Source organism: Protopterus annectens, chromosome 6.part0, assembly GCF_019279795.1.
Source record: "Protopterus annectens isolate FY-2018-M chromosome 6.part0, PAN1.0, whole genome shotgun sequence".
Lineage (NCBI taxonomy): Eukaryota > Metazoa > Chordata > Ceratodontiformes > Protopteridae > Protopterus > Protopterus annectens.
In genome coordinates, this window is record NC_056737.1 from 1,518,702,840 (window position 1) to 1,518,727,648 (window position 24,809).

A 24,809-nucleotide genomic window follows, 5' to 3' on the forward strand; every position below is an offset into this window, starting at 1 on the left:
GTAAAGACTTAGGGCAACAAACCTATTACTACAGGATGAATTTTGTTAACACCTCACAAGCTTTAACACTTTGTGCTCCATTGACACATGGTAATAGTCATCTAGTGCACAGAATGTTAATATAGCCATGAAACTGTCTTGGTTTGTAGACGTATGGTCTTTTGTACAATATTCAGGTTTGTGCATGATAGTGCACGTAGAACCTTCTGTTATACAGGTTCATAGGTTTATACTAGGCTATCTGCCCTAAGGCATTTATAAGTCTAGCCCAAATTTTTGTGGCTTACGCCACCACTTATATGAAAAAATACTGTGCCCATTAGTTTGTTGTGCCTCTGTCCAGCAGTGACACAGAGATGATTCCCGGGATAAACCTGCAATCTCCCATCCACAGGCCAAGATTTCTCTTGAACAGAGCCAGCGAGGTGCTCTGCCTCACATGGACCGGGATTTTATTCCACAGCATAGGGAGTCTCTGAGTGATAAATCTATCCCTCCAGCACGTCCTATTTATATCCGTGCTAAGGTTTAGGTTCATAGGTTCATAGGCTATCTGCCGAGGCATTTACAAACCCCTAACATCGTTTTTTGGCTTCGCGCCACCCCTTTAGTATGGGGAACTATACCCATTATTTTGCTTTCTCTTGGTCTTCCTGACTACTTTAGCTACATCCTTCTGAAGGATATCTGTGTCAGATGTGTTTTCTAAGTTTAAGTTGCTTGCTCTAGTGGTTTTGGTGGATTTGGATTTTTTGAGGTGGAGCATGTCCATTAATTCCGGGTTGGACATGGCCTTGTATGTCAGGCACATGTCACCTCTGAGCAGACGGTATGCAACTGAATAAAGCTGGAGTTTCTTCAATCTGGCAGCATATGACAGATTTTGGAGTCCCTTTATCCTTTTGGTGAGGAACTTTTGGGGTCTCTCCAATTGCTGCAGATGTCGGGTGAGATACATCCCGAATGGGGCATTGTACTTGATCATTGGTCTGATAAGTGAAGAGTACAGGGGAACAATGACCTCACTAGATCTGGATGTGAATCCCTTCATGATCAGGTGGGCAATGTAGAAGGTCTTTCTAACCACTTTAGCAACGTGAGTGTCAAAAGAAAGGCCACTGTCAACCTGGGTCCCCAGGTCCCTGATAACCTCTTCTGTGCTTAGTGGATTGCCACCTATATGGTAGCTTGGGGTTACCTTGTTTTTCCCAAAGGGTATGACTATACATTTTTGGCGTTTAACTTCACGCCATGGCTCTGGCACCAGCTATCTGTTTCCGTGAGTCCCTTCTGAAGGATATCCGTGTCCGATGCACTTTCCACTATGGCCCAGTTTGCAGTCATCAGCAAACTTTGTCAGCCAAAGTCCTCCCATGTTGGCCTGTACTTCTGAGAAGTAGATGCCGAACAATAGGGGCCAAGGACCGAGCCCTGTGGGACACCACTTGTGACCGGCATGGAGTCTGACATAGCGCCAGCAACTCTAACCCTGTGGGTTCTGTCCTTAAGCCAGTTTGCAACCCATCTTGTGACATATGGGTTTACATTTAAGCTGGTAAGTTTTTCTACAATACCCGAGTGGGGTATTGTGAAAGCCTTTGCAAGGTCAAGGTAGGCTGTATGGACTGCCTTTCCTCATCAATGGCCTTGGTGACTGTTTGAAGAAGTCGACCAAGTTCAAAAGGCATGATCTGCCCTTGACGAAGCCAAACTGGGTCGGGTCCAATGTCTGCAAGTCCCCTATATCTTTGTTTATGAGCTCCATTATGATCCTCTCCATAGCTTTGCAGACTAGACTTGTTAAGCTTATGGGCGGTAATTACCAGGGTCCGTGAGGCACCACCTTTGTGGAGTGGGACCACAGTTGCCGTCGCCACTCCTTGGGCACATATCCTGTGGTAAGGCTGAGATTAAACAGCTGCCTTATGTGCGGGTTTAATTCCTCATTTAGCTCGTGTAGCACACAGCCGGGGACACCATCTGGTCCCATTGATGCTGCGTTTTTAGCTTTAGAGAGCAGCTTTCACCTGCGCATTTGAGATGTCTGGGAGGCTACACTCCGCTGGGATAGTTATCTCTCCTTTAGGGGAGAGGGGTGGCGTTTGCACTGAACCTGTCTGCCAGTATGTTGGCAATGTCTGTGGGTTCAGTGATTTTTGTATCATTTTGGACTAATTCTGAGCATATCTGGGAGTTTCCACCCAGGTTCCTAACATAGCTGAAAAAGGCCTTATGATTGTCCTTTGAATCCATGGCAATTTTTCTCTCAAAATTGGCCTTAGTTGATTTTATGAGTGCTCGTATTTTTTTTACTAATAATGATCAGGGGTGACTTCCCTTTTATGGATTTTGTTCTATCATGTAATAGCTTTCTCCTCTTATTGTAAAATTTGTTAATGGCTGGGGTCCACCAGACTGGACGTTTGCCCTTTGTGGAAAGAGTCCTGGTTTTATTTAGGATTGCCTGATCCATGCAGTCCTGGAGGTGTTCATAGAAGGCATTTGTAAGGGCTTCCGCAGCTTGGGTTGTGGTTTCCACTGGCTCAGGGGCCTTGAAGGATACCACACCAGTCTTGAGTAGTGTGAAGTTTGCTTTAGATAAGTTCTTCACTGTGGTCTTTTTTTTTGGGGTGGGGGGGGATGTGGCTTTCCAGTGAGATTAGTTTATGATCAGATCTCACCAATGAGGGATATATTTCCGGTGTGGAGCATTTTGTCCCCATGTTTGTGATAATGAGATCTAGTATATTTTCTCCTCTCATGGGAACAGTGACTAGCTGTTCCATGGCATTTGAATTTATGAACTCCAGGAACCGTTGGGCTAGAAAGTTAGGGTTTGAATAATGTTCCCAGTCTATATTCGGGTAGTTGAAGTCACCCAATATGATGGTGTTTGGAGATACATTTACACCCTCCAGTGTCTTCAGGAAGGCTGTGTGGGGTTCCTGAGTTTGAGAGGGTGGCCTGTAGCATGCTACAATTTGTAGAGCAGTTTTGCCTATGGTTAGTTGCACCTGGATGGTTTCGAGCTTAGATGCGTTGCCATCAACCTGGAGGTGTGGGTATCCTTTATGAATATGGATACACTCCCTCCTTTTGTGGTGTGGTCCGGGCATTGGGGCGGAGCATGATATGAGGTAAAACCTAATAGTGCGGGGTGCTCTCAGGAGCCTTGAACCAGGTTTCAGTTACAGCACAGACATCGATGTTCTCCATACTGAGAAGGGCCTCGAGTGCATGCATTTTGAGATTTAGACTTCTGGCATTGAGCAGCATTACCCTCAGTTTCTTCCCATTTTTGTTTTCTAGGGTGGTAGGTTTAGAATTTGAGCCTTGTCTAAAAAGGCACTATGGGGGTGGCAAGAGCCTTAGCCAATATCTGGAATCCCAGGGTGACAGGTGCAAGCCGTCCCTTGCGAAGCAGCGTGGCTTGTCAAGCATGTCATCCCAGGCAGACAGACACTGGATCCCCTTTGAATGACACCAGACATTAAGCCAATTGTTAAAGCTGATCATCTTGTCTCTATATTGCGGCATCATTCTTGGTGAAGGAAGGATACTGCTCAGGGTCAGGGTCATACCTGCCTGGGCTACATAATCAGAGAGCTCCTCTATGTCTCTTTTCATGTAGTCCAGGGAGGTACGTCTCAGGTCGTTCACACCAGCATGGGTAATGACTGTGTCATATTTGTACTTGCCGTGGAGTGACCCGAGTGCTTGTGTTATGTGGCAGATTCTAGCGCCCGATAGGCAGCTTACTGTGACCCTCTCCTTGTTCAGCCTGGTGAGTGGGACGTCAGTGTGTCTGACTATGGAGTCACCTATGATAAGTATGTTTGGTGTTGTATTTGGCCTTAAGGGCTGTGACTGCTTTACACACTGCTTTTGTGGTTTATGTGTTGCTTGTGGGGTGTCTTGAGGTAGCAGTTGTTTGGGTGTCTGCTTTGGAGGCCTCTGCTGTTTAGGTAAATTTTACTCAGAGCCTCCGAGTATGTCTTTGTGTGTTTATGTGTTTGATTCAGTGGTGTGGTAGCATTATGTGAGGCTGGTTTTGTGGTGTGTGTAGTTGCCTTCTCCTCCTGTCTGGTCTTGCCAGTCCTGAGTTGAGAGAGCTCAGCCTCCAGTTTGGCTAAATAGCTGCATCTCGCAAGTATTTGTGTTATGTGGGAGGAGGAGAGGGTTGTCTGTGTACATGAGGCAGTTATAACATTGCCTCAAGATTCCCAGATTCACCAGCTGGACCGGAGAGGAGATTGACAACTGACCTTTGGACATGCTAGAATAATATTGGGAATTCCTTAATAATTGAAAACAAGGGCCAGTGGGGAGTGAGGGTGTAGTGCTTTTAATTTTTAGTGCTGACTTATATAATTGCTTTAGTGAGCAAGTGCCAGGTAACTTGAATGCAATGTGTTACAAGTAACTAAATGCAAAAACGACAAACAGTAACTTTCTTTCAAGTGAAACAAGGAACTAGTACAGTAAGCAATGCAGATATCACTAGTGATCCACAGAAGCGCTGAGAAGCCGCGTATTAGGTGGAATTAGCTTCCAGGGAAATAAGCAAACAAGCATATAAACAAAGCTAGATTCAGCAGGCCTGGATCTAGTCTATGCTAGAGCAAACAAGGTGTACCAATTTCAGTAAGATACAGTTCAAATATTCAGGCACTATAAACCTTCAACCAGAAATTCCCAACTCAGAAGGGCAGAGTGCAGCCTCTTCTCCCACAAGAGTGCAGACCACGAACCTTCTTAATGTAAAATAACTGGCCTGAAGCCCAAGTGCCTAAACCAGTACTAATACCCTTGGACACTGGGCTCTCAATCAGCAGTTCCCAACTTAGAAGGATGAAAGCTACCTGTCCTGCCACCACAGTGCTTGCCACAAACCTTCCTAATGTAAAACAACTGGTCTGAAGCCCAAGTGCTTAATCCAAAAGACTTAGAATGATAGCTACACTTTAATCAAGTTACAACTAGGCAGTAATAAATACAATTGAATACTTTAGAGAATGTCTGGATTAGTGCTCAAGTTACACAAACAAAGCTAGATCCAGCAGGCCCGAATCCAGTCTATGCCACAGCAAACAAGGCGCACCAACTTCGGTAAGAAGCAGTTCAGATATGCATGCACTATAAGCCTTTAACCAGACATTCCCAGCTCAGAAGGGTAGAGTCCAGCCTCTCCTCCCACAAGAGTGCAGACCACGAACCCTCTTAATGTAAAATAACTGGCCTGAAAGCCCAAGTGCTTAAACCAGAATTAATACACTTTTAGAATAACAGACACTGAGCCCTCAATCAGCAGTTCCCAACCTAGAAGGATGTAAGCTACCTGTTCTGCCACAACAGTGCAGACCACAAACCCTCTCAGTGCAAAACCAACTGGTCCGAAGCCCAGGTGTTTAAACCAAAAGGCTTAGAATGAGTTACACCAAGCAGTAATAAATACAATTGAGTATTTTTAAGATGATGCAAAAGTAAAATGAAGTAGGTAGAAACACAAGTACAGTAAAAGCAGATATATATTTTTTTTTTTATCTGAACAAGTGCTGAGATCAAAGAAACAGATTTGAGTGCTGAAACTAGAAAACTGGCTAGTTATAAGAAAAAAAAAACAAGCTAGAAGTCATCCCTCAAACACAGAAGGGCTTGGGGGCTCAGAAACCTACAAATAGTCTATACCACTTAACAGGAAAGGCAGGAAATAAGCTTAATTTTTTTTTTGTCTGTTTCCCAGATGCTCTCTTTGTACACAGTAGGAGTGCCTGAAATCAGAATATGATCTCACTGCACTCAGTTGAGTGAGCAAATGAGATGGGCCCAGAGGCAGGCTGAGGGGCGGGCAGTTTAAACTCATGGCTGCTTTCTTCACAAACCCTGTGTTTTCCAGTGAAATGGGCATTTAAGAAATTAGTATAGGCTGAGTTTACAGATTCAGTTAATGAGTTTAACTTTGTCACTAAAGGTTTTAAAACACAGAAACTGTAGCTTGTTTGTGTATCTGAAAATAAACAGTACATTGTTGAACAGCATACCTAATACAGATCAATTACTGCACTTCACTTGTGTTACAGTGCTATATTACTGTCACTCAGTAAAGCAAAAAGGAACCAAACGTTCATGGACAGAAAAATCAATGCAAAACTGAAGAGCAAAAAAAAAAAAAAGAGGTTTTACAACTTTTTTAGAAAAATATTTGTGGGATTATGCAACATGTAGTGTGTCACTTTGCAGTTTGAATCAGTATACAGTGTAAACATGCAAGGACTGTACAATTAGTATTTCTCAGACGTGGTTACCATGGTTTCCAGTTTGAGGCCTCTCAATAGTGGACCTTTTCCTTATTCTGTAATAAGAGAGAGACTTTCCTTTGGTTTGGTAGCATCCTATGTTGTTGTGCTGTACAAGAAATAGTGTTGCTGCATTACTACAGCATATGTTTACTGCAGCAATTCAGGAGAAGCTGTTCCTACAGCATTCCACTAGTTAGGCAGCACTGCTGTTAGCAGGATTCAAATAAGAAGTTCTCAGTTTTAATTCAGGGCACCACCCCACTGCCCACAACAAAAAAGCAAGGGAAAATACAGCATGGCACAAGAGGATGATATCACACAGACACACAAGTATGACATCCTTAACGGACATCATCTTTTCTCTGGTCAGTTGTCTGCTGCGCAAGGAAAACTCCCAAAGTCAGATCAAATGACACAGAGGAGTAAAGCCTTGACTTAACCTAGGTGACCAGAATTTGCATACAGGATTGGGCAGCTGCTGGAGTTGGAATGAGGGGAAAAGAGGAATGACACGGTTTTGCCAGATTCGCTCTTTTTGGGGGGGGGGGTCGGTGCACATGTTGTGGTGCTCATTACTATTGAAGAATACCTGCTGGGGACCACAGACAATAGGATTGCTGGTTTGGGGGGGGGGGGGCAGCAGGACAGTTCTATGGGGATTATGGCACCTACACAAGTCAGTGACATGCCCTCACTAACAACCACTGCAGAATGAACCCTGGGGTTGTTATAGCCATACACAGAGGGGTTAGGGCTTTAAAGTCACAAAACCCTCTGAACCTGGATGGGAAAGGCTCATCTCTCAGCTACTGAGCTCTCAAAACCTAGAGGAATTAAGGCTGTATGAGGCAGCACACCAAGTGATGCTTGGTGATCACCAAGGCAAGCAGGAAAAAGTAAATAAGACAAAATAAAACCACCTCCCCACCTGTTGTTAGAACCACTGATACACTTATAGGGATGAGCTACCAGTCAGGCAGTCACTCTTTCTCTCGCAGGTCTGGGAGTTAAATGCCAAAACGTTCAATTCTACTGAAATTTTTCCATTATGGGTGTGACAGTTTGAAGGCAAGGTTTACAGCAACAAGCTAGATATTGAACAAATTTAGTATTGTGTGTGCGTACTGTTGAATGTGGTGTGAATCTTGAGTGTCTTCGCCCACTGGTAATGTTATGGAAAAAGTTTTTCCAGTGATGTGTAGGGTTGGGGTGATAAGCAGTCTTTGGGGTAGCATGCATTAGTAAAAGTGATGGAGGGTGAAGTGGAACGGTTTTGGTTAACAGATCACAAAGGAAGTTTTTTTCTACATTGTTTATTCTGGAGTTCATGGATTTTTTCATTATGCTGATTTCAGAAATGCCTGCATTGATCACCTGTGTTCTGACGCTTGGCTTGATTGTTTTAAAAAAAGCAACACATACTTCTTAAAGTATGGTATAAATGACTAAATACAGGTGCATTATATGAAGTGATGCTGACATCAAATCCACTATATAAGGATTAAGAGCATCTGGCAAAATGTCCATACACAAACTCTCTAAACAGAACTTCTTAAAATGGGAAAAAAGTCACATAAATCTGGGGGGGGGGGTGCCCCCATTCTCCCCTAATGTTACAATAAAAAAAAGCCGAAGTACATTTGGTTGGTTACTTAATCTTAAGGGAATTTATGTAACATTCACACTAATGCCTCCTTTTCTCTATTAAAAAACCTACAGTGAGTTTATTCTGCTGACTTCAGTGAAATTAATTTTGTTAATTTGTCTTCACACAACTAAGTCAATTCACTTCACATAAAAAGCAGATATTAAATAAAGTTGAGAAACCTTATATGACAAACATTTATAAATAAGACAGTACATACACAGGTGAAACCATTTCTTTTCTATGCCTGGTCTAATATTCATTCCAAAAGCTTAAGAAAATGTGAAGCCAACTTACTCTCATGACATGCATGCCAAGCTGTAAACTGTAAAACTCAGCTTGCCAAATGGCAAATACCGCAAAAAGTTAAACAGTTTTGTTTGCAAGGGGTAAGTCCCCCCCATACACACACTACCAATATGGAGTTTGGTGTCTACTACACCTCCCCCTACTTTTACATTCTACATCCAAATCTGCACAACTTCAAATCCAGAAAGGGTTTATTCTTCATATTTACAGAATTCAGTTTTATTCAGTCAAGCACACATTTACTGCTTGCCAAGCACACATTTACTGCTTGCCAGGATGCTAACAGTTTGTTTAAAAAGGACACAAAGAACTTTGAGCCAAAAACACACCACTTCACAATGAAAGTTGTGAAAATAAAATGGAAGCAGAACAAACTTAGACAACCACTTAATGGACTAGTAGAACTGAATTTTAATAGGTTTAAGAAGTTTCGTCCAGCTTATACCAAAGACTTCCTCAGAAAACTGTTTAAAAAGTCTTGAGTGTCTTGCCCTGCAGCGTCGGGCCTCATAATACCCCATGGGTGGGCGTTAATTACACATTACAAATTGTCGGGCATTATTGCTTATGTAACATCCCTCAACTCCTTCAGCACTTACTTTCCTTTGGCTGCCTGTCAGTACACTATAAAGAGAATGCAGTTGTAAGACACTTGAAATATTAAGCTTCAACTTGCATGAAACTAGATTTTGCATAATTATACATCTATATTACATTATAAACATATTATAAACATTTTATTTGACTCATCTGTGCAAACAGCAAGTTAATATGCATTCTCTAAAGGATAATCATGACACAATGTATTTTTCCATAACAGTGCGGGAGGGGCTTATGGCACCATCTGTCAGATAGTACAGTTGTGTACACCTACCATAAATGTAGATGTTCGAGTGTCTTCACTGTTGCAGTCATAACTGTAGGGTGCTCCTGCCGGCAGGCAGCCCGAGGTCGGCCAGAATCCCAAAGTCTGGGTCCGGCGTCGGCTGTACAATCCAGTACCCTGACGTCAGTACGCTCTGGTACATAGCCCTCAGCCGACGCCATCTTCTCCAGCCTTTCTTGCCCTAGATGTCAGAAGTCCCCAATAGATCATAAATGAATCCCACTAGGAAACACAAATACACCACAAAAGAGAGAAAAAGAGGGGATAGGAGAGAGGGAAACACCGACTGCAACAGTGAAGACACTCGAACATCTACATTTATGGTAGGTGTACACAACTGTACTATGTTCATCGTGTTTCACTGTTGCAGTCATAACTGTACGGTGGAATCCCAAAGCAGTGAAAAAAGGGAGGAGGTTTAGACAGAAGAAGGGGCAGCAAGAAGACCCTGCAAAACAGCAGAGGCAAAGCCTGCCCTGGTCTTAGAATACAAAGGGATTGTAGTGCTTGGAAAAAGTATGCACAGAACTCCAAGTGGCAGCTTCAAGATATCCTTGGTAGGAACTCCCCTGAGAAAAGCTGTAGAAGTAGCAGCTGCTCTAGTAGAATGACTTCTCACAGTACCTGGAAATTGTTTCCCATGATGAGTGTAACAAAACCTTATTCCATAAGAAATCCATTTGGAAATAGTTTGTTTGGAAATAGCCTTTCCAAGAGAACTGGAGGAAAAAGAAACAAACAATTGGTAGATTTTCTGAACTCTTTAGTCTTGTCCAAATAAAATCGTAACTGTCTGTGCATGTCCAAGGAATGCAAAATCCTTTCCCCTTTATTCTGAGGATTAGGAAAGAAGGTAGGAAGGTGAATTGTTTGATTCAAAGCCACTTTCGAAATAACCTTAGGCATGAAAGTAGGATTGGTCCTCAGGGATACTCTGTCCTGGTGGAAAATAAGGTATGGTTCCACAGCCATGAGAGCTTGCAACTCTGAGACCCTTCTGGCAGAAGTCAAAGCTAACAAAAGAACTGTCTTCCAAGATAAAAACTTAAAATCTGAAGATGCAGCAGGCTCAAAAGGAGGCAAAGTAAGTTTTTCTAAAACATAATTAAGATCCCAAGCAGGAACAGGAGGGGTCCTGGGAGGCCTTAAATTCTTAGCCCCTCTCAAGAATTGTCTCACCAAAGGATGAGAAAAAACAGGGGGATCAGTACTGAAATGAGCAGAAATAGCAGAAGCATGAATCTTAATGGAAGAAAAAGAAAGTCCATTAGACAAAAGATCCGAAAGGTAAAGCAAAATAGAAGAGAGATCAGGTACCAGAGGGTCCAAGCCTCGGTCCTGCATCCAAATGCAAAATCTCTTCCATTTAGAGGCATAGGATTTCCTAGTGCTAGGCCGTCTAGCTTCCAAAAGAACATCCAAAACTGGTTTGGGAAGACTAGAAGAAATCAAATTCCTTTGAAGAGCCAAGCTGCCAGGCAAAGGGTCTTGAGATTGGAATGTAGCAACTGACCCTGATGCTGGGACAGAAGAGAAGGGTTCAGAGGAAGAATCCAAGGAGGCTCCAAGAACAGGTGCTTTAAAGTTGGATACCAAAACTGTCGAGGCCAATTCGGAGCAATCAAGATGAGGAACTTGGGCTTGTCCTGTTTTATCTTTAGTAATACCCGAGGAAGTAGAGGAAGAGGAGGGAAGGCATATCCCGAAAGGTTTCTCCAGCTGAAGGACAGGGCATCCACTTTCCAAGCTGTTTTGTGGAATGACCTGGTGCAAAAGAGGCGCAGCTGATGATTGAGATGGGATGCAAACAGATCTATCCGGGGGCATCCCCAAACTGCAGTAATCCTGTTGAATAAGTTGGTGTCTAGCATCCATTCGTGAGGATCTAAAATGTTCCTGCTCAGGCTGTCTGCTAAGAGATTCTGTTCTCCTGGTATGAATTGGGCCTGGAGATGTAGATTCAGATTTAGAGCTGTGTCCCATAAAGCCATAGCTAGTCTGCAAAGGGGGTACGAATGAGAACCCCCCTGCTTGTTTATGTACCACATGACTGTGGTGCTGTCTGTGTAAATCAAAAGAGGTCCTGGATGCAAAAGGTTCTTGAAGGCTAGAAGAGCATTTTGAACTGCCAACATTTCCTTCAGATTGATGTGCCAGTGAAGATGATCCTTTGTCCAGGTTCCCTGCTGGCAATTGCCTAGAAAATGTGCTCCCCAAGCATAATCCGAGGCGTCCGTGGTTATGATTTGAGAAGGTTGAGGAAGACGGAAAGGCTTTCCTTCGTTTAAAGCACACACCCTGGACCACCAAAGGAACTCCTTCTGGAGGCAGGGGATCAGAGGAATCAGAGTGTCCAGATCGTGGTAATGCTGCGACCATACACTTTTCAGATACCACTGAAGCTTTCTCATATGAAGCCTTGCATTTGGAATCAACAGAATGCAGGAAGCCATGTAGCCCAGTGCCTGCAGAAATTTCCTTGCAGTGAGCTGAGGTAGAGTTGTCAAAGTCTTTAAAATTGAAGCCAGCTGTATTTGTTTTTCTGTAGTGAGGAAGGCCCTTTGTAAGGTTGTATTTAAGAGGGCTCCCAGAAATACCATTTGTTGAGAAGGGATCAAATGTGACTTTTTTGTGTTCACTGAAAATCCCAGTAGGAGGAGGAAACGCTGAACAAAATCCAGATGTTGAAGTAAAAGATCCTTGCTGTCTGCCTGAATAAGGCAGTCGTCCAAATAGGGGTAAATCTGAATCCCTGAGTCTGCAATAAGCCACTACTGGTGCCAGGCACTTGGTAAAGACTCTGGGCGCAGTAGATAAACCAAAGGGCAGTACAGAGAATTGAAAGTGTCTCGAACCTGCCTTGAACCTGAGGAATTTCCTGTGTTCCTGCCTGATGGGAATGTGTAAATAAGCTTCCTTTAGGTCCAATGTCACCATCCAGGCATCCTGAGAGAGCATTGGAATCAGCTGCTGCAGAGTAAGCATCTTGAATTTTGGAATTTCCAAAAGGTGTTTAACACAGAAAGGTCCAGAATAGGTCTCCATGAGCTTTGTTTTCTTGGAACCAGAAACAGTCTTGAATAAAACCTTTTCCCCTCTGAGAGTGGAACAGGCTCTATGGCTCTCATGGCCAGAAGAGCATCCACTTGATTTAAGGCCTCTGACCATTGATGTTTTGGCAGATCTGGCCAACCGAAAGCCCTTGGCAAGGTATGAAAGTGGAATTTGTAGCCTTTTAAAATCATGTCCAATACCCATTTGTCCTGGGTAATATGAGTCCAATTTCTGTAAAAAAGAAAGTTTTCCTCCGAGAGGGCATCCAGGTAAAGAGGTCCTGTAGCCCAACCGAGAGAGTCATTGAGTTTGCTTTCTTTGAGATTGGGATCTGTCTTCTCCCCTTCTAGGTGAAGAAGCAGTCCATTGTCTCGATCTATAGGAGGCCTGAGCTTGGCCACGACCTCTGGGCGTCTATATCTTCCCCTTTGAGGCCTGTCAGACGTGGGAAAGGACCAATTTTTGGAGGGCCAATTCCTGGAAAATCTAGGAGGCTGAACTTGCAAGAAATCTTTCACAGTTTGCATAGATTTTGCCTTTTCTTCCATCTTTTTAATAACCTCCTCAGCCTTAGATCCAAAAAGAACATCATGCTGAACAGGGGCATCTAATAATTTAGCCTTAACCTGCTCAGGTAAACTTTGTTCACGAAGCCAAGCATGTCTCCTGATAACAGTACCAGAGGCTGCGGCCCTGCAAGAAGCATCCAAAGCATCAAAACCACAATGCAAGCTATGTTTGTTCAGTTGTTCAGTTGCATGCAATACATCCTGTAGTTCCTTATCTTCTGCACATGCAGGAAGAGAGGCAAGCTTTTGCTTTAAAACAGACAAAAGAAATTGCTGATACTTAAACATATGAAACTGGCAATTTAAAGCCCCAACAGAAAGGGTAGCAGAAGTATATACCTTTTGCCCCACCTGTCTAAGGCACGAGAATCCTTCTCAGAGGAATAGGATTCTTAGAAGTAGCAACTTTAGCAGCCTTAGAACCCTGAGATATAGTTTCAGGATCTGCAGAAGGATTCTTAAACAAGAACAAATGAGACTCAGGAACCCTATAAAACCTATCAGGCTTAGAGGGAGCAGGAGGCATGGAATCAGGATTCAAATTAGCCTCGGAAAAAGCATCATCCACAATGTCAAGAACAAGAGGGATAGCCAAAGGCCTATGTTGAGGAAGAAGAAGGAATTCTCTAAGCCTCTTCTTGGAAGCAGAATAATCCTGACCTTCCCAATGAAAATGTTCCCTCATCTCATGTAAGGTTTCCCCAAAAGAAAAATCTTCAGGCAGAGAAGCAGAGGGCAAGGAGTCCTCAGCATCTGAATCCTCATAAGGAGGAAAAGAATATTCCTGATCAGAGGAAGAGACGGAAGATATAGAAGCCTGGTCAGAGGAATCCATAGGAACATCCTGTCGAGGCCTTTTCTCGGGGGGGGGGGGTGAGAACCCCTAATCATAGTAAGCAAAAACGCTGTTCGAAAATCGCCAACCAACGACTTGTGAGCTGCTTTCCACTGCACGGCAAGAAAGACTGGAGAAGATGGCGTCGGCTGAGGGCTATGTACCAGAGCGTACTGACGTCAGGGTACTGGATTGTACAGCCGACGCCGGACCCAGACTTTGGGATTCTGGCCGACCTCGGGCTGCCTGCCGGCAGGAGCACCCTACAGTTATGACTGCAACAGTGAAACACGATGAACATCCATAAACTCATGGACAATTCCTTAGGTGCTTTGTACAACTTATATCATGTACAAAAGTTATGAGCTTGCAATCTAGCTTTTGATACATTTTAAAATGTTTACAAACTGTGTGACCAGACAACAGTAATCCACACCTTAGGATGCATAGTCTAAACCAAGGACCTCTTTTCTAAGGGAAACACACTTCCTTCGCTTCCTCCTCCATTACAAAAAGCGCATAGTATGCTAAATTCTTAAGTTATTGTCTTCTGAGGACCCTACAGAATGCATTACTTGCTCCTGTTCCGAATTTAAAGGACAAATACATCCTTCTCTGAATCATCAGATTATGTTTAAGGCATTTTACCTTTTAATGCCCTTGACAAGCCGTCTATCTGACTAAAAATAAAGGCAGGAAAATTTGCTGCTGCTGTACAAGGGACTGGGACTGTAGACTACTAAAACAACAAACTTCAAACAATGTTCTCTCAGTCTAAACACTGAATTTATGACCAGTATGTGTTTCCTTACTGGTTCCCTATGCTTAAGTAGAATTTCCAAGTATTGGTAAAGAATGGCCAAGCCACTTAACTAGTACCGGTGACTGCAAAAACTGCGGCAGTCACAGTTTCAGTCCGATTCTTCAAAGCTTTAGAGTAAAGTAAATAAAGATCAAGCATTTTGTCCCCAATCAACCCCACCCCCATCCCCATCCCCATCCCAAATTATCTTTCTTCTTGACGGTCTCTCTCTTGGGATGTCTTAGGTTTTACTGCAGCAGACCTCTTGGGATCTTGAGAAGGGGATTTTCTCTTCTGAGCAATGTCTGCATCACAGCAATTTGGCCTTTTACCTCTGGATCCCCTTACTTGACTTAATTACTTCAGGTTTCTTTTCACACTCAGAAGGCAGGTTTTAACTCAATCTGTCTACAAGCCCCAACTTGAAATCCTTGCTCAGCGTAATATCTTCCTCAAACTACTGTTTTCCAAGTAAACACATGGAGTAACAATCATTCAGAGGAAGCTGCTTAATATAGTAAAAATGTTTTTCTACGGTAAAGACCTAAAAGCACTGAGTGGATGCATTTTCTTACCACAAAGGTAACAACAAATGAAAGACATCTACCAAAAATAATGCAGGTACTGAAAAATATCAGTAAGTGAAATATACCAACTGAAAATACTAATCTGCACAAAAGATGAACTACAGCTATAACGTAACCTTTTTGAAAAGGTCAAAAAGACTACCAACGGCCAACAAGCAGCAGAACGAGGAAGTGAATTCTGTAATGCGAAGGCTAGTGTAAAAATAATTAGGAGGAAGCTGCCTGATACAGGTTACACTTACATGAGGTTTTCTGTGGTGAAGACCTAGAGGCTTAAAGATACTACACCAGATTTAATTTTTCTTAACTGTCTGTCATGTAGCAAAATAAATGAAAAATATTTTCCAAAAATGCTGCTGGTTCTAAGGATATTAGCATGTGGAGTACACCCTGGAAACATTTACACAGACGATGACCTACAGATGTAATGAAAACTTTCCAAAAACTCAAGTGAAGAAATTAATTCTGTGCAAGCTAACATTTGTTCTGTACTGGCAGACCAAAAGACCAGTGTTACAGGTCCTCAATCTATAACGCAGGTGAAGACTTGCACTGGGAAAATATAGGTACTGCTAAAAAACTGTGAATGAAAACAGGAACAAATAAATTTAAGAATATCCATAAATAAAGCACTGTTTCAGAACTCGTGAAAAATTAGAAATGCAGTTGAAACGCATCATCAATTAGTGCCATTGCAATCATCAAGCAGTTGTACACTAAGAACAACCAAAGTGCAACAAAATTCAAACAATTAAACATTCAGGTCAGAAAATGTGCTTGTGCCAGCTGAAGGGAAAGCTTTTCTCCTATTATTGTTATTCTATCTAAAGAATTCACATACATATTTTTCTGCTGTATACAGTGCACATATTTTTTTTCTTTTATATGTGCAGGGTGTCATCATGCATTGTACAACTGTATTAGCAATTCCATTCTTTTTACTTTTTTTATACAGATTTGTAATATTTCTGTTTTGTATTACTGTTTTTGCATATACTGCTCCTAGACAAATACCTCGGCAAACATTAAAATGTTCCACTTGGCTCAAACCTCGGTTAACAAATTTAAAATAAGTAACATGAATGAAATAGTAAATTCAACACAGTGGTTTGCTAACAATGTGCACTACTATAACATGAGAAACCACAAAGGATACAGCACTGGCATGGTTTATGCCCACAAAGACTGCAACACACCGCATTACACTGGACCACTCCCTCTTGAACTTGTGAGGTTCTCCCAGATGACTATCAATGCAAGGGTACAGCAGGCCAATTACAGCTACAGAAAACAAAAAGCAAGGTTACTTAGGCACAAACTAATTCATGACACTATCAAGTCTACTTTCTCTTAATGGACTATTTGCAGAAAAAAAGACAAGAAGTCTGACACCAAATGTGACAGCTTTTGCGGAACAATTCCAAAAATGAAATAAAGTGCAGAATATATCAATCAGCCAAATTTACCAAAATGCAGGAAATGTCCTTAAACCTTGACATACATACATATCTAATGAATACTGGTTTAATTATTTATTGTAATTGTTAGATTTCATTCTACATATCTAGATACTAACTTGACAAATAAACATTGATAAAATAAGCATGAATAAAATTTACACTTGCAACAGATCTTCAAATAAGTAAACTGAATAAAGAACTTTGCAGACTTAATAAACAAATTAAAGTTTTCAATATATTTCATACAGCTTCAATATTCATTTTACTTTTTACTGTGCCGCACTGTGATACACACATTTCACATAAGCAGTACTACACTGGATGTGCACTCACTTTAAAGCATGCAGGAAAGTATAAGCCTACTAAAACGCAAAAAAACAAAATGGTTGTGATTAAGAAAAGAATGTGTGAAGTACAAAACCAAGTGAAAGACCATAATTTGCAGTGGGCACTATAACGCCAACTGACCACGAGTACTTTACAACCCTTAAAGCTGAAAGATAAACCATATTCAGTATATACATGGATTTTATTAATCAGGTAACCAAACAAGATGGCAAATATATTTAAGAACATCTACAGTCATCATCATCATCATCATCATCATCTTTCGGCTGTTCCCGTTAGGGGTCGCCACAGCAGATCACCTGTTTCCATTTCTTCCTGTCCTCTGCATCTTGCTCTGTCACACCAACCACCTGCATGGTCCTCTCTCACCACATCCATAAACCTTACCTTAGGCCTTCCTCTTTTCCTGTTACCTGGTAGCTTCATCCTTAGCATCTTTTTCCCAATATACTCAGCATCCCTCCTCAGCACATGTCCAAACCAACGTAATTGTGCCTCTCTGGCTTTGTCTCCAAACCTTCCAAACTGGGCTGACCCTCTAATATACTTATTACTAATCCTGTCCACCCTAGTCACACCCAGTGCAAATCTTAACATCTTTAATTCTGCCACATCCACCTCAAACTCCCGCCTTTTTGTCAATGCCACCGTCTCCAACCCATATAACATAGCTGGTCTCACTACCATCTTGTAGACCTTCCCTTTTACTCTTACAGGTACTCGTCTGTCACAAATCACTCCTGACACTCTTCTCCACCCACTCCATCCTGCCTGTACTCTCTTCTTCACCTCTCTTCCACACTCACCGTTACTCTGAACTATTGACCCCAAGTATTTAAACTCATCCACCTTCGCCACCTCTACTCCTTGCATCCTCACCATTCCTCTATCCTCCCTCTCATTCACACACATATATTCTGTCTTAGTCCTGTTGACCTTCATTCCTCTTCTCTCTAGAGCATATCTCCATCTCTCCAGGGTCTCCTCCACCTGTTCCCTACTCTCACTACAGATCACAATGTCATCTGCAAACATCATAGTCCACGGGGATTCCTGTCTGATCTCGTCTGTCAACCTGTCCATCACCATTGCAAATAAGAAAGGGCTCAGAGCTGATCCTTGATGTAACCCCACCTCCACCTTAAACGCATCCGTCACTCCCACCGCAGACCTCACTGCTGTCACACTACCCTCGTACATATTCTGTACCACTCTTACATACTTTTCTGACACTCCTGACTTCCTCATACAATACCACAACTCCTCTCTAGGCACCCTGTCATATGCTTTCTCCAAGTCTACAAAACACAATGCAACTCCTTCCGACATTCTCTGTACTTCTCCATCAACACTCTCAGAGCAAAGATCGCATCTGTAGTGCTCTTTCCTGGCATGAAACCATACTGCTGATCACTAATCATCACGTCCCTTCTTAACCTAACTTCCACTACTCTTTCCCATAACTACATGCTGTGACTGATCAATTTAATCCCTCTGTAGTTACTACAGCTCTGCACATCACCCTTATTCTTAAAAATCGGTACCAAAACACTTTTTCTCCATTCCTCAGGCATCCTCTCACTTTCCAAGATTTCATTAAACAATCTGGTTAAAAATTCCACTGCCATTTCACCTAAACACCTCCATGCTTCCACAGGTATGTCATCTGGGCCAACAGCCTTTCCATTCTTCATTCTCTTCAAAGCTATCCTTACTTCCTCCTTGCTAATCCATTGTACTTAATGATTCACTATCCCTACATCATCCAACCTTCTCTCCCCCTCATTCTCTTCATTCATCAACCCCTCAAAGTACTCTTTCCATCTGCTCAACACACTCTCCTTGCTTGTGAGTATGTTTCCCTCATTATCCTTTATCACCTTTACCTGCTGCACATCTTTCCCAGCTCGGTCCCTCTGTCTAGCCAATCGGTACAGGTCCTTTTCTCCCTCCTTAGTGTCCAACCTTTCATACAACTCTTCATATGCCTTATCCTTAGCCTTCGCCACCTCTCTCTTTGCCATGCACCTCATCTCCTTATACTCCTGTCTACTTTCTTCATCTCTCTGACAATCCCACTTCTTCTTTGCCAACCTCTTTCTCTGTATACTCTCCTGTACTTCCTCATTCCACCACCATTTCTCCTTGTCGTCCTTTCTATGTCCAGATGTGATACCAAGCACCTTTCTAGCCGTTTCCCTTACTAGCTCTGCTGTACTTACCCAACTATTTGGTATCTCTTCACTGCCACCCAGTGCCTGCCTTAACTCATCCCTGAACTCCACCTCACAATTACCCTTTTTCAATTTCCACCACTTGATCCTTGGTGCTGCCCTCACACTCCTCCTCCTCTTCTTGATAACCAACATCATCCTACAAACCACTATCCTATGCTGCCTAACTACACTTTCTCCGGTCACCACTTTACAGTCTGCAATCTCCTTCAAACTGGCCCTCCTACATAAGATATAATCCACCTGTGTGCATCTTCCTCCACTCTTGTATGTTACCCTATGCTCCTCCCTCTTGTTAAAATGCGTATTCACCACAACCATGTCCATCCTTTTTGCAAAATCCACTACCATCTGACCTTCTGCATTCCTTTGTTTAACACCATACCTACCCATCACTTCTTCATCCCCTCTGTTCCCTTCACCAACATGGCCATTGAAATCTGCTCTAATCACCACTCTCTCACCCTTGGGTACAGTCATCACCACTTCATCCAATTCACTCCAAAATTTTTCTTTCTCATCCATTGCACACCCAACTTGTGGAGCATACGCACTAACAACATTCATCATTACACCATCAATTTCCAGCTTCATAAATATCACTCTATCTGACGCTCTTTTCACCTCCAAAACACTCTCAGCATACTGTTCCTTCAGAATAACTCCTACGCCATTTCTCCTCCCATCCACATCATGCTAAAACAATCTGAACCCACCTCCGATACACCTAGCCTTACTCCCCTTCCATCTGGTCTCTTGCACACACAACATACCAACCTTCCTTCTGTCCATCATATCAGCTACCAGTCACACTGCCAACATTCAAAGTTCTGACCCTCACTACCACAGTCCTAGCTTTTCTCCTCTTTTCCTGCCTTCGGCTATGTCTTCCGCCTCTTCTCCTCCTTCGGCCAACAGTAGCCCAATTTCCGCCAGCACCCTGTAGGCTAACAGTACTGGTGGCAGTCATTGTTAACCCGGGCCTCGACCGATCCAGTATAAAAAATTTTCTTGGCATCTGCATGAAATGTTTTGGTGAAGTTTTACGCCGGATGCCCTTCCTGACGCAACCTTCCCCATTTATCCAGGCTTGGGACCGGCACAAAGAAATGCACTGGCTTGTGCATCCACAGTGGCTGGGTTTAAGAACATCTACTGTAACACTAGATATTTAAAGACTGTTCAGCCTGCATGTATAACATGAACCTGTCTGAAAACAAGTTTCTAACTAGCTCCTACTGTACACTGTCTATATGTGTTATAGCACTGTCATTTCCTCATTGATGCTGGAGAGGAAATGGGTGCTCAATTTTGTTACTTTCTTCTTTCCCACTGGAGACACCTGAAGAAGCTCTGTTATGAAGCAACTGAGAAAGACTAAAAGAAAATGTGCAGGAACACATAGGTTGCCTATGGGGACACAAATGAAAATGGGGATATAGCCCTCCCAGTAAGAAGGATAAAGGTATGTAATAGGTATGACCACTACTTATCTACTTAAACTTGTTGACCAGAAATCTCCAGCTGAGATCATCTCATTTCAGTGACGTTCCATGGAGAAAAGCTACATATACAAGTATAAGTTTGAAATACATAACAAAATGTTATTATTCATGCATTCCCTTGCAGAACAACTGAGCTGATATACAAAATGCCTTACAAGAGCTCTCTAAGCTAACAGAGTTCATATCTAGAGTTTATGTTCAATGGAGGAACAAATTCTGTCAAGTAAAGCACATGTAGAAGCACCACTTTACATAGACTTTATTTACACCACAACACCTGCACTGCCTTTTGAAAAGCTTCTTCAATGCATACTTAAATGCATTATTCACAGAAAGTTAAACTGCAAATTAAGAGGAAGACTGTTCCACAGCTCACTCACACAGATCAGGTAAACTGCATCTCCAGACATACTTGAGGATCTGAAAAAATACAATAGTGTAGGAAGTAATCTTAATAGCAGATATTTGAGTGCATCACAGCAACAATTGTACTACTGACTTATTGGACTTCTGCCAGAGAAGGCTTGTGGTCTAGACAGACTTTCAGAGCTTAGCACCCCTTCCCCTCCTGGAGAGATACCCACTCCTATGGGACATCAGCACCCCCCCCCCAAGATTGCATCTACATGTGTTATCTGTAGTTCCTCTTTCTTGCCCAAAATACTGCAGGACAGAAGACTTGCCTGGATTCTGGGCAGGGCCCTAAATCACATTTCCCTAATGGAAAAGATCCACGGCTCATCCAGTCTAGCGAGATACAAGCAAGCCTGAAGCCATGTGAATGGAAAGGAGGGGAATGGTAAAAGAGAGGATGGTATTCCATCCCAGGCCTGGATGCTCACAGGGAAGAGATAGAAAAGTAAGACGGAAGCTTATACTAAAACACTGACCCAATCAAACACACATATTGTTACTGCAAACTCCCACACACCTATACTATGGTCCTTGGACATAAATTATCTGCTTCAGTCCCAGCTGCTCTCAGAACACAGTACCTCAGCATGAAACTCGCATGACTTTCAGCTTGCACAATCTTTGCTCATGCTCAAACTCAACTATGCTTTTCGGTGAGTTGTAGAATCCATTGGGAGAAAGTGGAGCTGCCAGCTGCTACTTGAACATGCAGCCGAGTTTGAGTATGGTAAGTCTGGCAACCATGGGGAGGGAGTAAGGGGTGGGAGTTTAGTCATTAGAGGCCAACTGGAAGATTCAGGTTAAGGGTTAGGAAGTGGGCTTTTCATATTAACTTTAGGTGGAAATCAGAGAATTTACATTCAGACAGAGTGAGGAGAATGGGGAATTTAGGTCAAGGGAGTATAAGGCGAGCTTATGGTTAGGGAGTTATCTGAAAATTTAGGTTTATGGAGCAATATGAAAATTTAGACAAGGGCATTGATAAGGGAATTTAGATTATGGGAGTCTTTGGATTATGTATTGAGGATTGAGTTAGGGTTAGGGATCCAGCTGGGAGTTTTAAGATTAGAGTTGGGGTCTTGGGAGTGTTCCACAGTTTACTTTAGACCTAATGTAGGAGAACTATATAATTTACTAGCATCTAGCTCATGGGAGATATGGCACTTGGAATTTTGAACAAGTGGCAATGAGCAAATCATTCATAAGCTAAACACATGAGCACTTGATAACAGACTCATGATGCTTCTTGTATGTATCACTGTTGCAGCAGTATTGACTACCAAAATGATTCCCATTGCTTACTATATTACACAAATTATATCCACCCCTACCAGGATAGGTAAACCCAACCAAAAAGAAAGTATACTTGACTGGGTACTCATAAATAGTCACCCCCAACTGTACACCTCTGGTACCCTGCTTGATGGCCTAAGCGATCACCTTCTCACATATGTAATTAAGCACAAAACCATTAATTCCCAACAACCCTTACTCAGAAAGGTTAGAAACAATAAAAACTTTGACCCTGCCAAATTCCAACAAGAACTAAACTCATGTAATTGGTCTATTCTAAAACACCTCCCCTTAGAGGAAGCAGTAATAACAACAAATTCTTTGAGATCCTTGATTTGCATGCACCTGTTCTTTCAAAGAGAACCAAGGCAAAAACTGCGCCATGGCTTTCTAAAGAGTCTAAACTCAAAATTACCCGTAGAAACAAAGCATGGGCTTTATGGCGTTCTTCTAAATACCCTCAAGATCACATTAAATACAGGCAATCCAGGAAAGAAACCAAAAAATCAATTTTACAAGACAAAAAAACAATACTACTGTAATTTACAGACAATAAATCAAAATAACCCTCAGAAGTTTTGGGCAGGTTTAAATAATGTGACAAAAAATCAGAAAACCTCCGCTGGCTTTACCATAAAGGGCTGCCCTCCAAACAGTTCCACAGGTCCGCACCAACTGATGTACTCTAAATAAGTATGGATAGCACAAACAAATGCAACGTAGCAATGCTTCGAAATTAGAAATCCACTCCTCAGGAAACAACAAAAATATTTAATGATGTAAAATCACAACCACAAAACAGAACTGGGATTGAGCGCGCTTTCATCTATAACACATCGACTTCATCAGAATCCATTGTTTGAATGAATCAGTCACCTTAAATACTTTGCTGAATACTGAGTTAATTGATTAATAGCTAAATTAACAAATCATGTGAAAAACTTATTTAAAGAAAACAATACACCTTTCTCATACTTTCTTTCACATTAAAAAATCTACCACAAATAAACTAAAATTCTGTGCTTTGTGTATACAAGAATCGTAGCTTTTTGTATAATTCATGTTGTTCTTATAATAAGAACCCCCAAAAAAATATATAAACAAGACAAAAAATACAAAAAATATAAAAAATAATATTAACAATAAAAGTGCTTCATGAAGTTAAAAATACATCAATTACATACACAAATCAATATCCAAACCATTTAAAATTGTATATAACCACATCTTATTATAAATATGTATGTAAATACATGAATAAATAATACTACCTATTTAATTAAAAACCTTGGTTCAACCCAACATAATACTTGAGTTTAAAACCCTATAAATACAAAAAATATAAATAACTTTATATCAAAACCACTATATAAATGATTAAATATATATAGGTATAAATATATATAAATATAAATAAATAAATAAATAAATACATATCATTTATTTAATATTTATAAACAATAGTGGAAAATGAATATTAACTTGATCCATCTTTATTGTTAAACAGAAGGCCTAAAGGGTAATAAGAAAAGATTTTTAATTAATTGTATCATTTCCTTTTAGGGTTATTAGCCATAAATCTCAATGCTGGCTTGATTGAGAGGTGATCATTCATCCCCCTAGGACCACAAGCATCCAGCCTAAGCTGCCAAATTAGTTCTCTGTATTCCAGTAGGGATTCCCAGTCACCTCCTCTATCCCCTCTCTTAATCTCATCCAAAACCCAAAACTTAATGTTAGCTGTTATACACATGGTGGTATGCCTAAATAATGCATTGTTGTCGTTGCTCTTATTTATGTCCCTCATATGTTCGTAAATACGTTGTCTTAACTTGCGTTCAGTCTTACCAACGTAATAATTCCCACAGGTCAAACAGTAGGCTAGATAGACCACACCCTTAGTCTGACAGGTATAATACCCTTTGCTTCTCAATTTTAAACCTATGTCCCTCAATAGGAGCTCCTTCTCCCCTGCAACAAAAGAACACTGTGCACATCTACCACATTTATGCGTCCCCACTTTTTGTTGTGTTCCACTTGAAATTGGTGTATTTTTCATCTCAAAAAGTTTTTTAAAACTTGTGTTTTTTCCTATAACCAAACTTTAATGTTTGCTGGAAAATATCACAATCAGTACTTAATTTTGAAAAGATTTTCCAAACCTCATTAATCCCTTTTTGTATCCAACCTATTCCTTTGTAATATGTCAGAGTTAATCGAGGTAGCTCAACCCTGTCTATTTCTTGGATTTTAGATTTCCTAAAATCAACCACCACTCCATCCGTATTGAGTCTATTGTAAATTAAAAGTGGTGGATATTGACTATTCCGTTTCTTTAGAACTTCCCTTTTGACATTCTTAATAAGTCTAAGTGGATATCCTCTTTCCAGAAATAGATTTTGTATAAATTCCATTTCCTCAAAACACGTATCATTTTCAGTTGTCATACGGGAGGCCCTAATCATCTGGCCTTTTATAATATTCCTTCTTAAGTATAATGGATGGTCACTTTCAAAGTGTACATATGAGTTAGAAAAACACTCCTTTCTAAAAATCCTTGATTCATACT

General features: G+C 41.5%; 1 protein-coding gene across 6 annotated transcripts in view; it reads right to left on the bottom strand.

The window, feature by feature from the left end:
- Positions 1 to 24,809, bottom strand: part of INSIG2 (insulin induced gene 2) — an 858,026-nt gene that overhangs the window by 431,688 nt on the left and 401,529 nt on the right. For all 6 annotated transcript variants that reach the window (XM_044074983.1, XM_044074982.1, XM_044074981.1 and 3 more), the window contains one exon: positions 16,143 to 16,267. In XM_044074983.1, the coding sequence (XP_043930918.1) occupies positions 16,143 to 16,267 (125 nt within the window). The remainder of the gene's footprint in view (positions 1 to 16,142; positions 16,268 to 24,809) is intronic.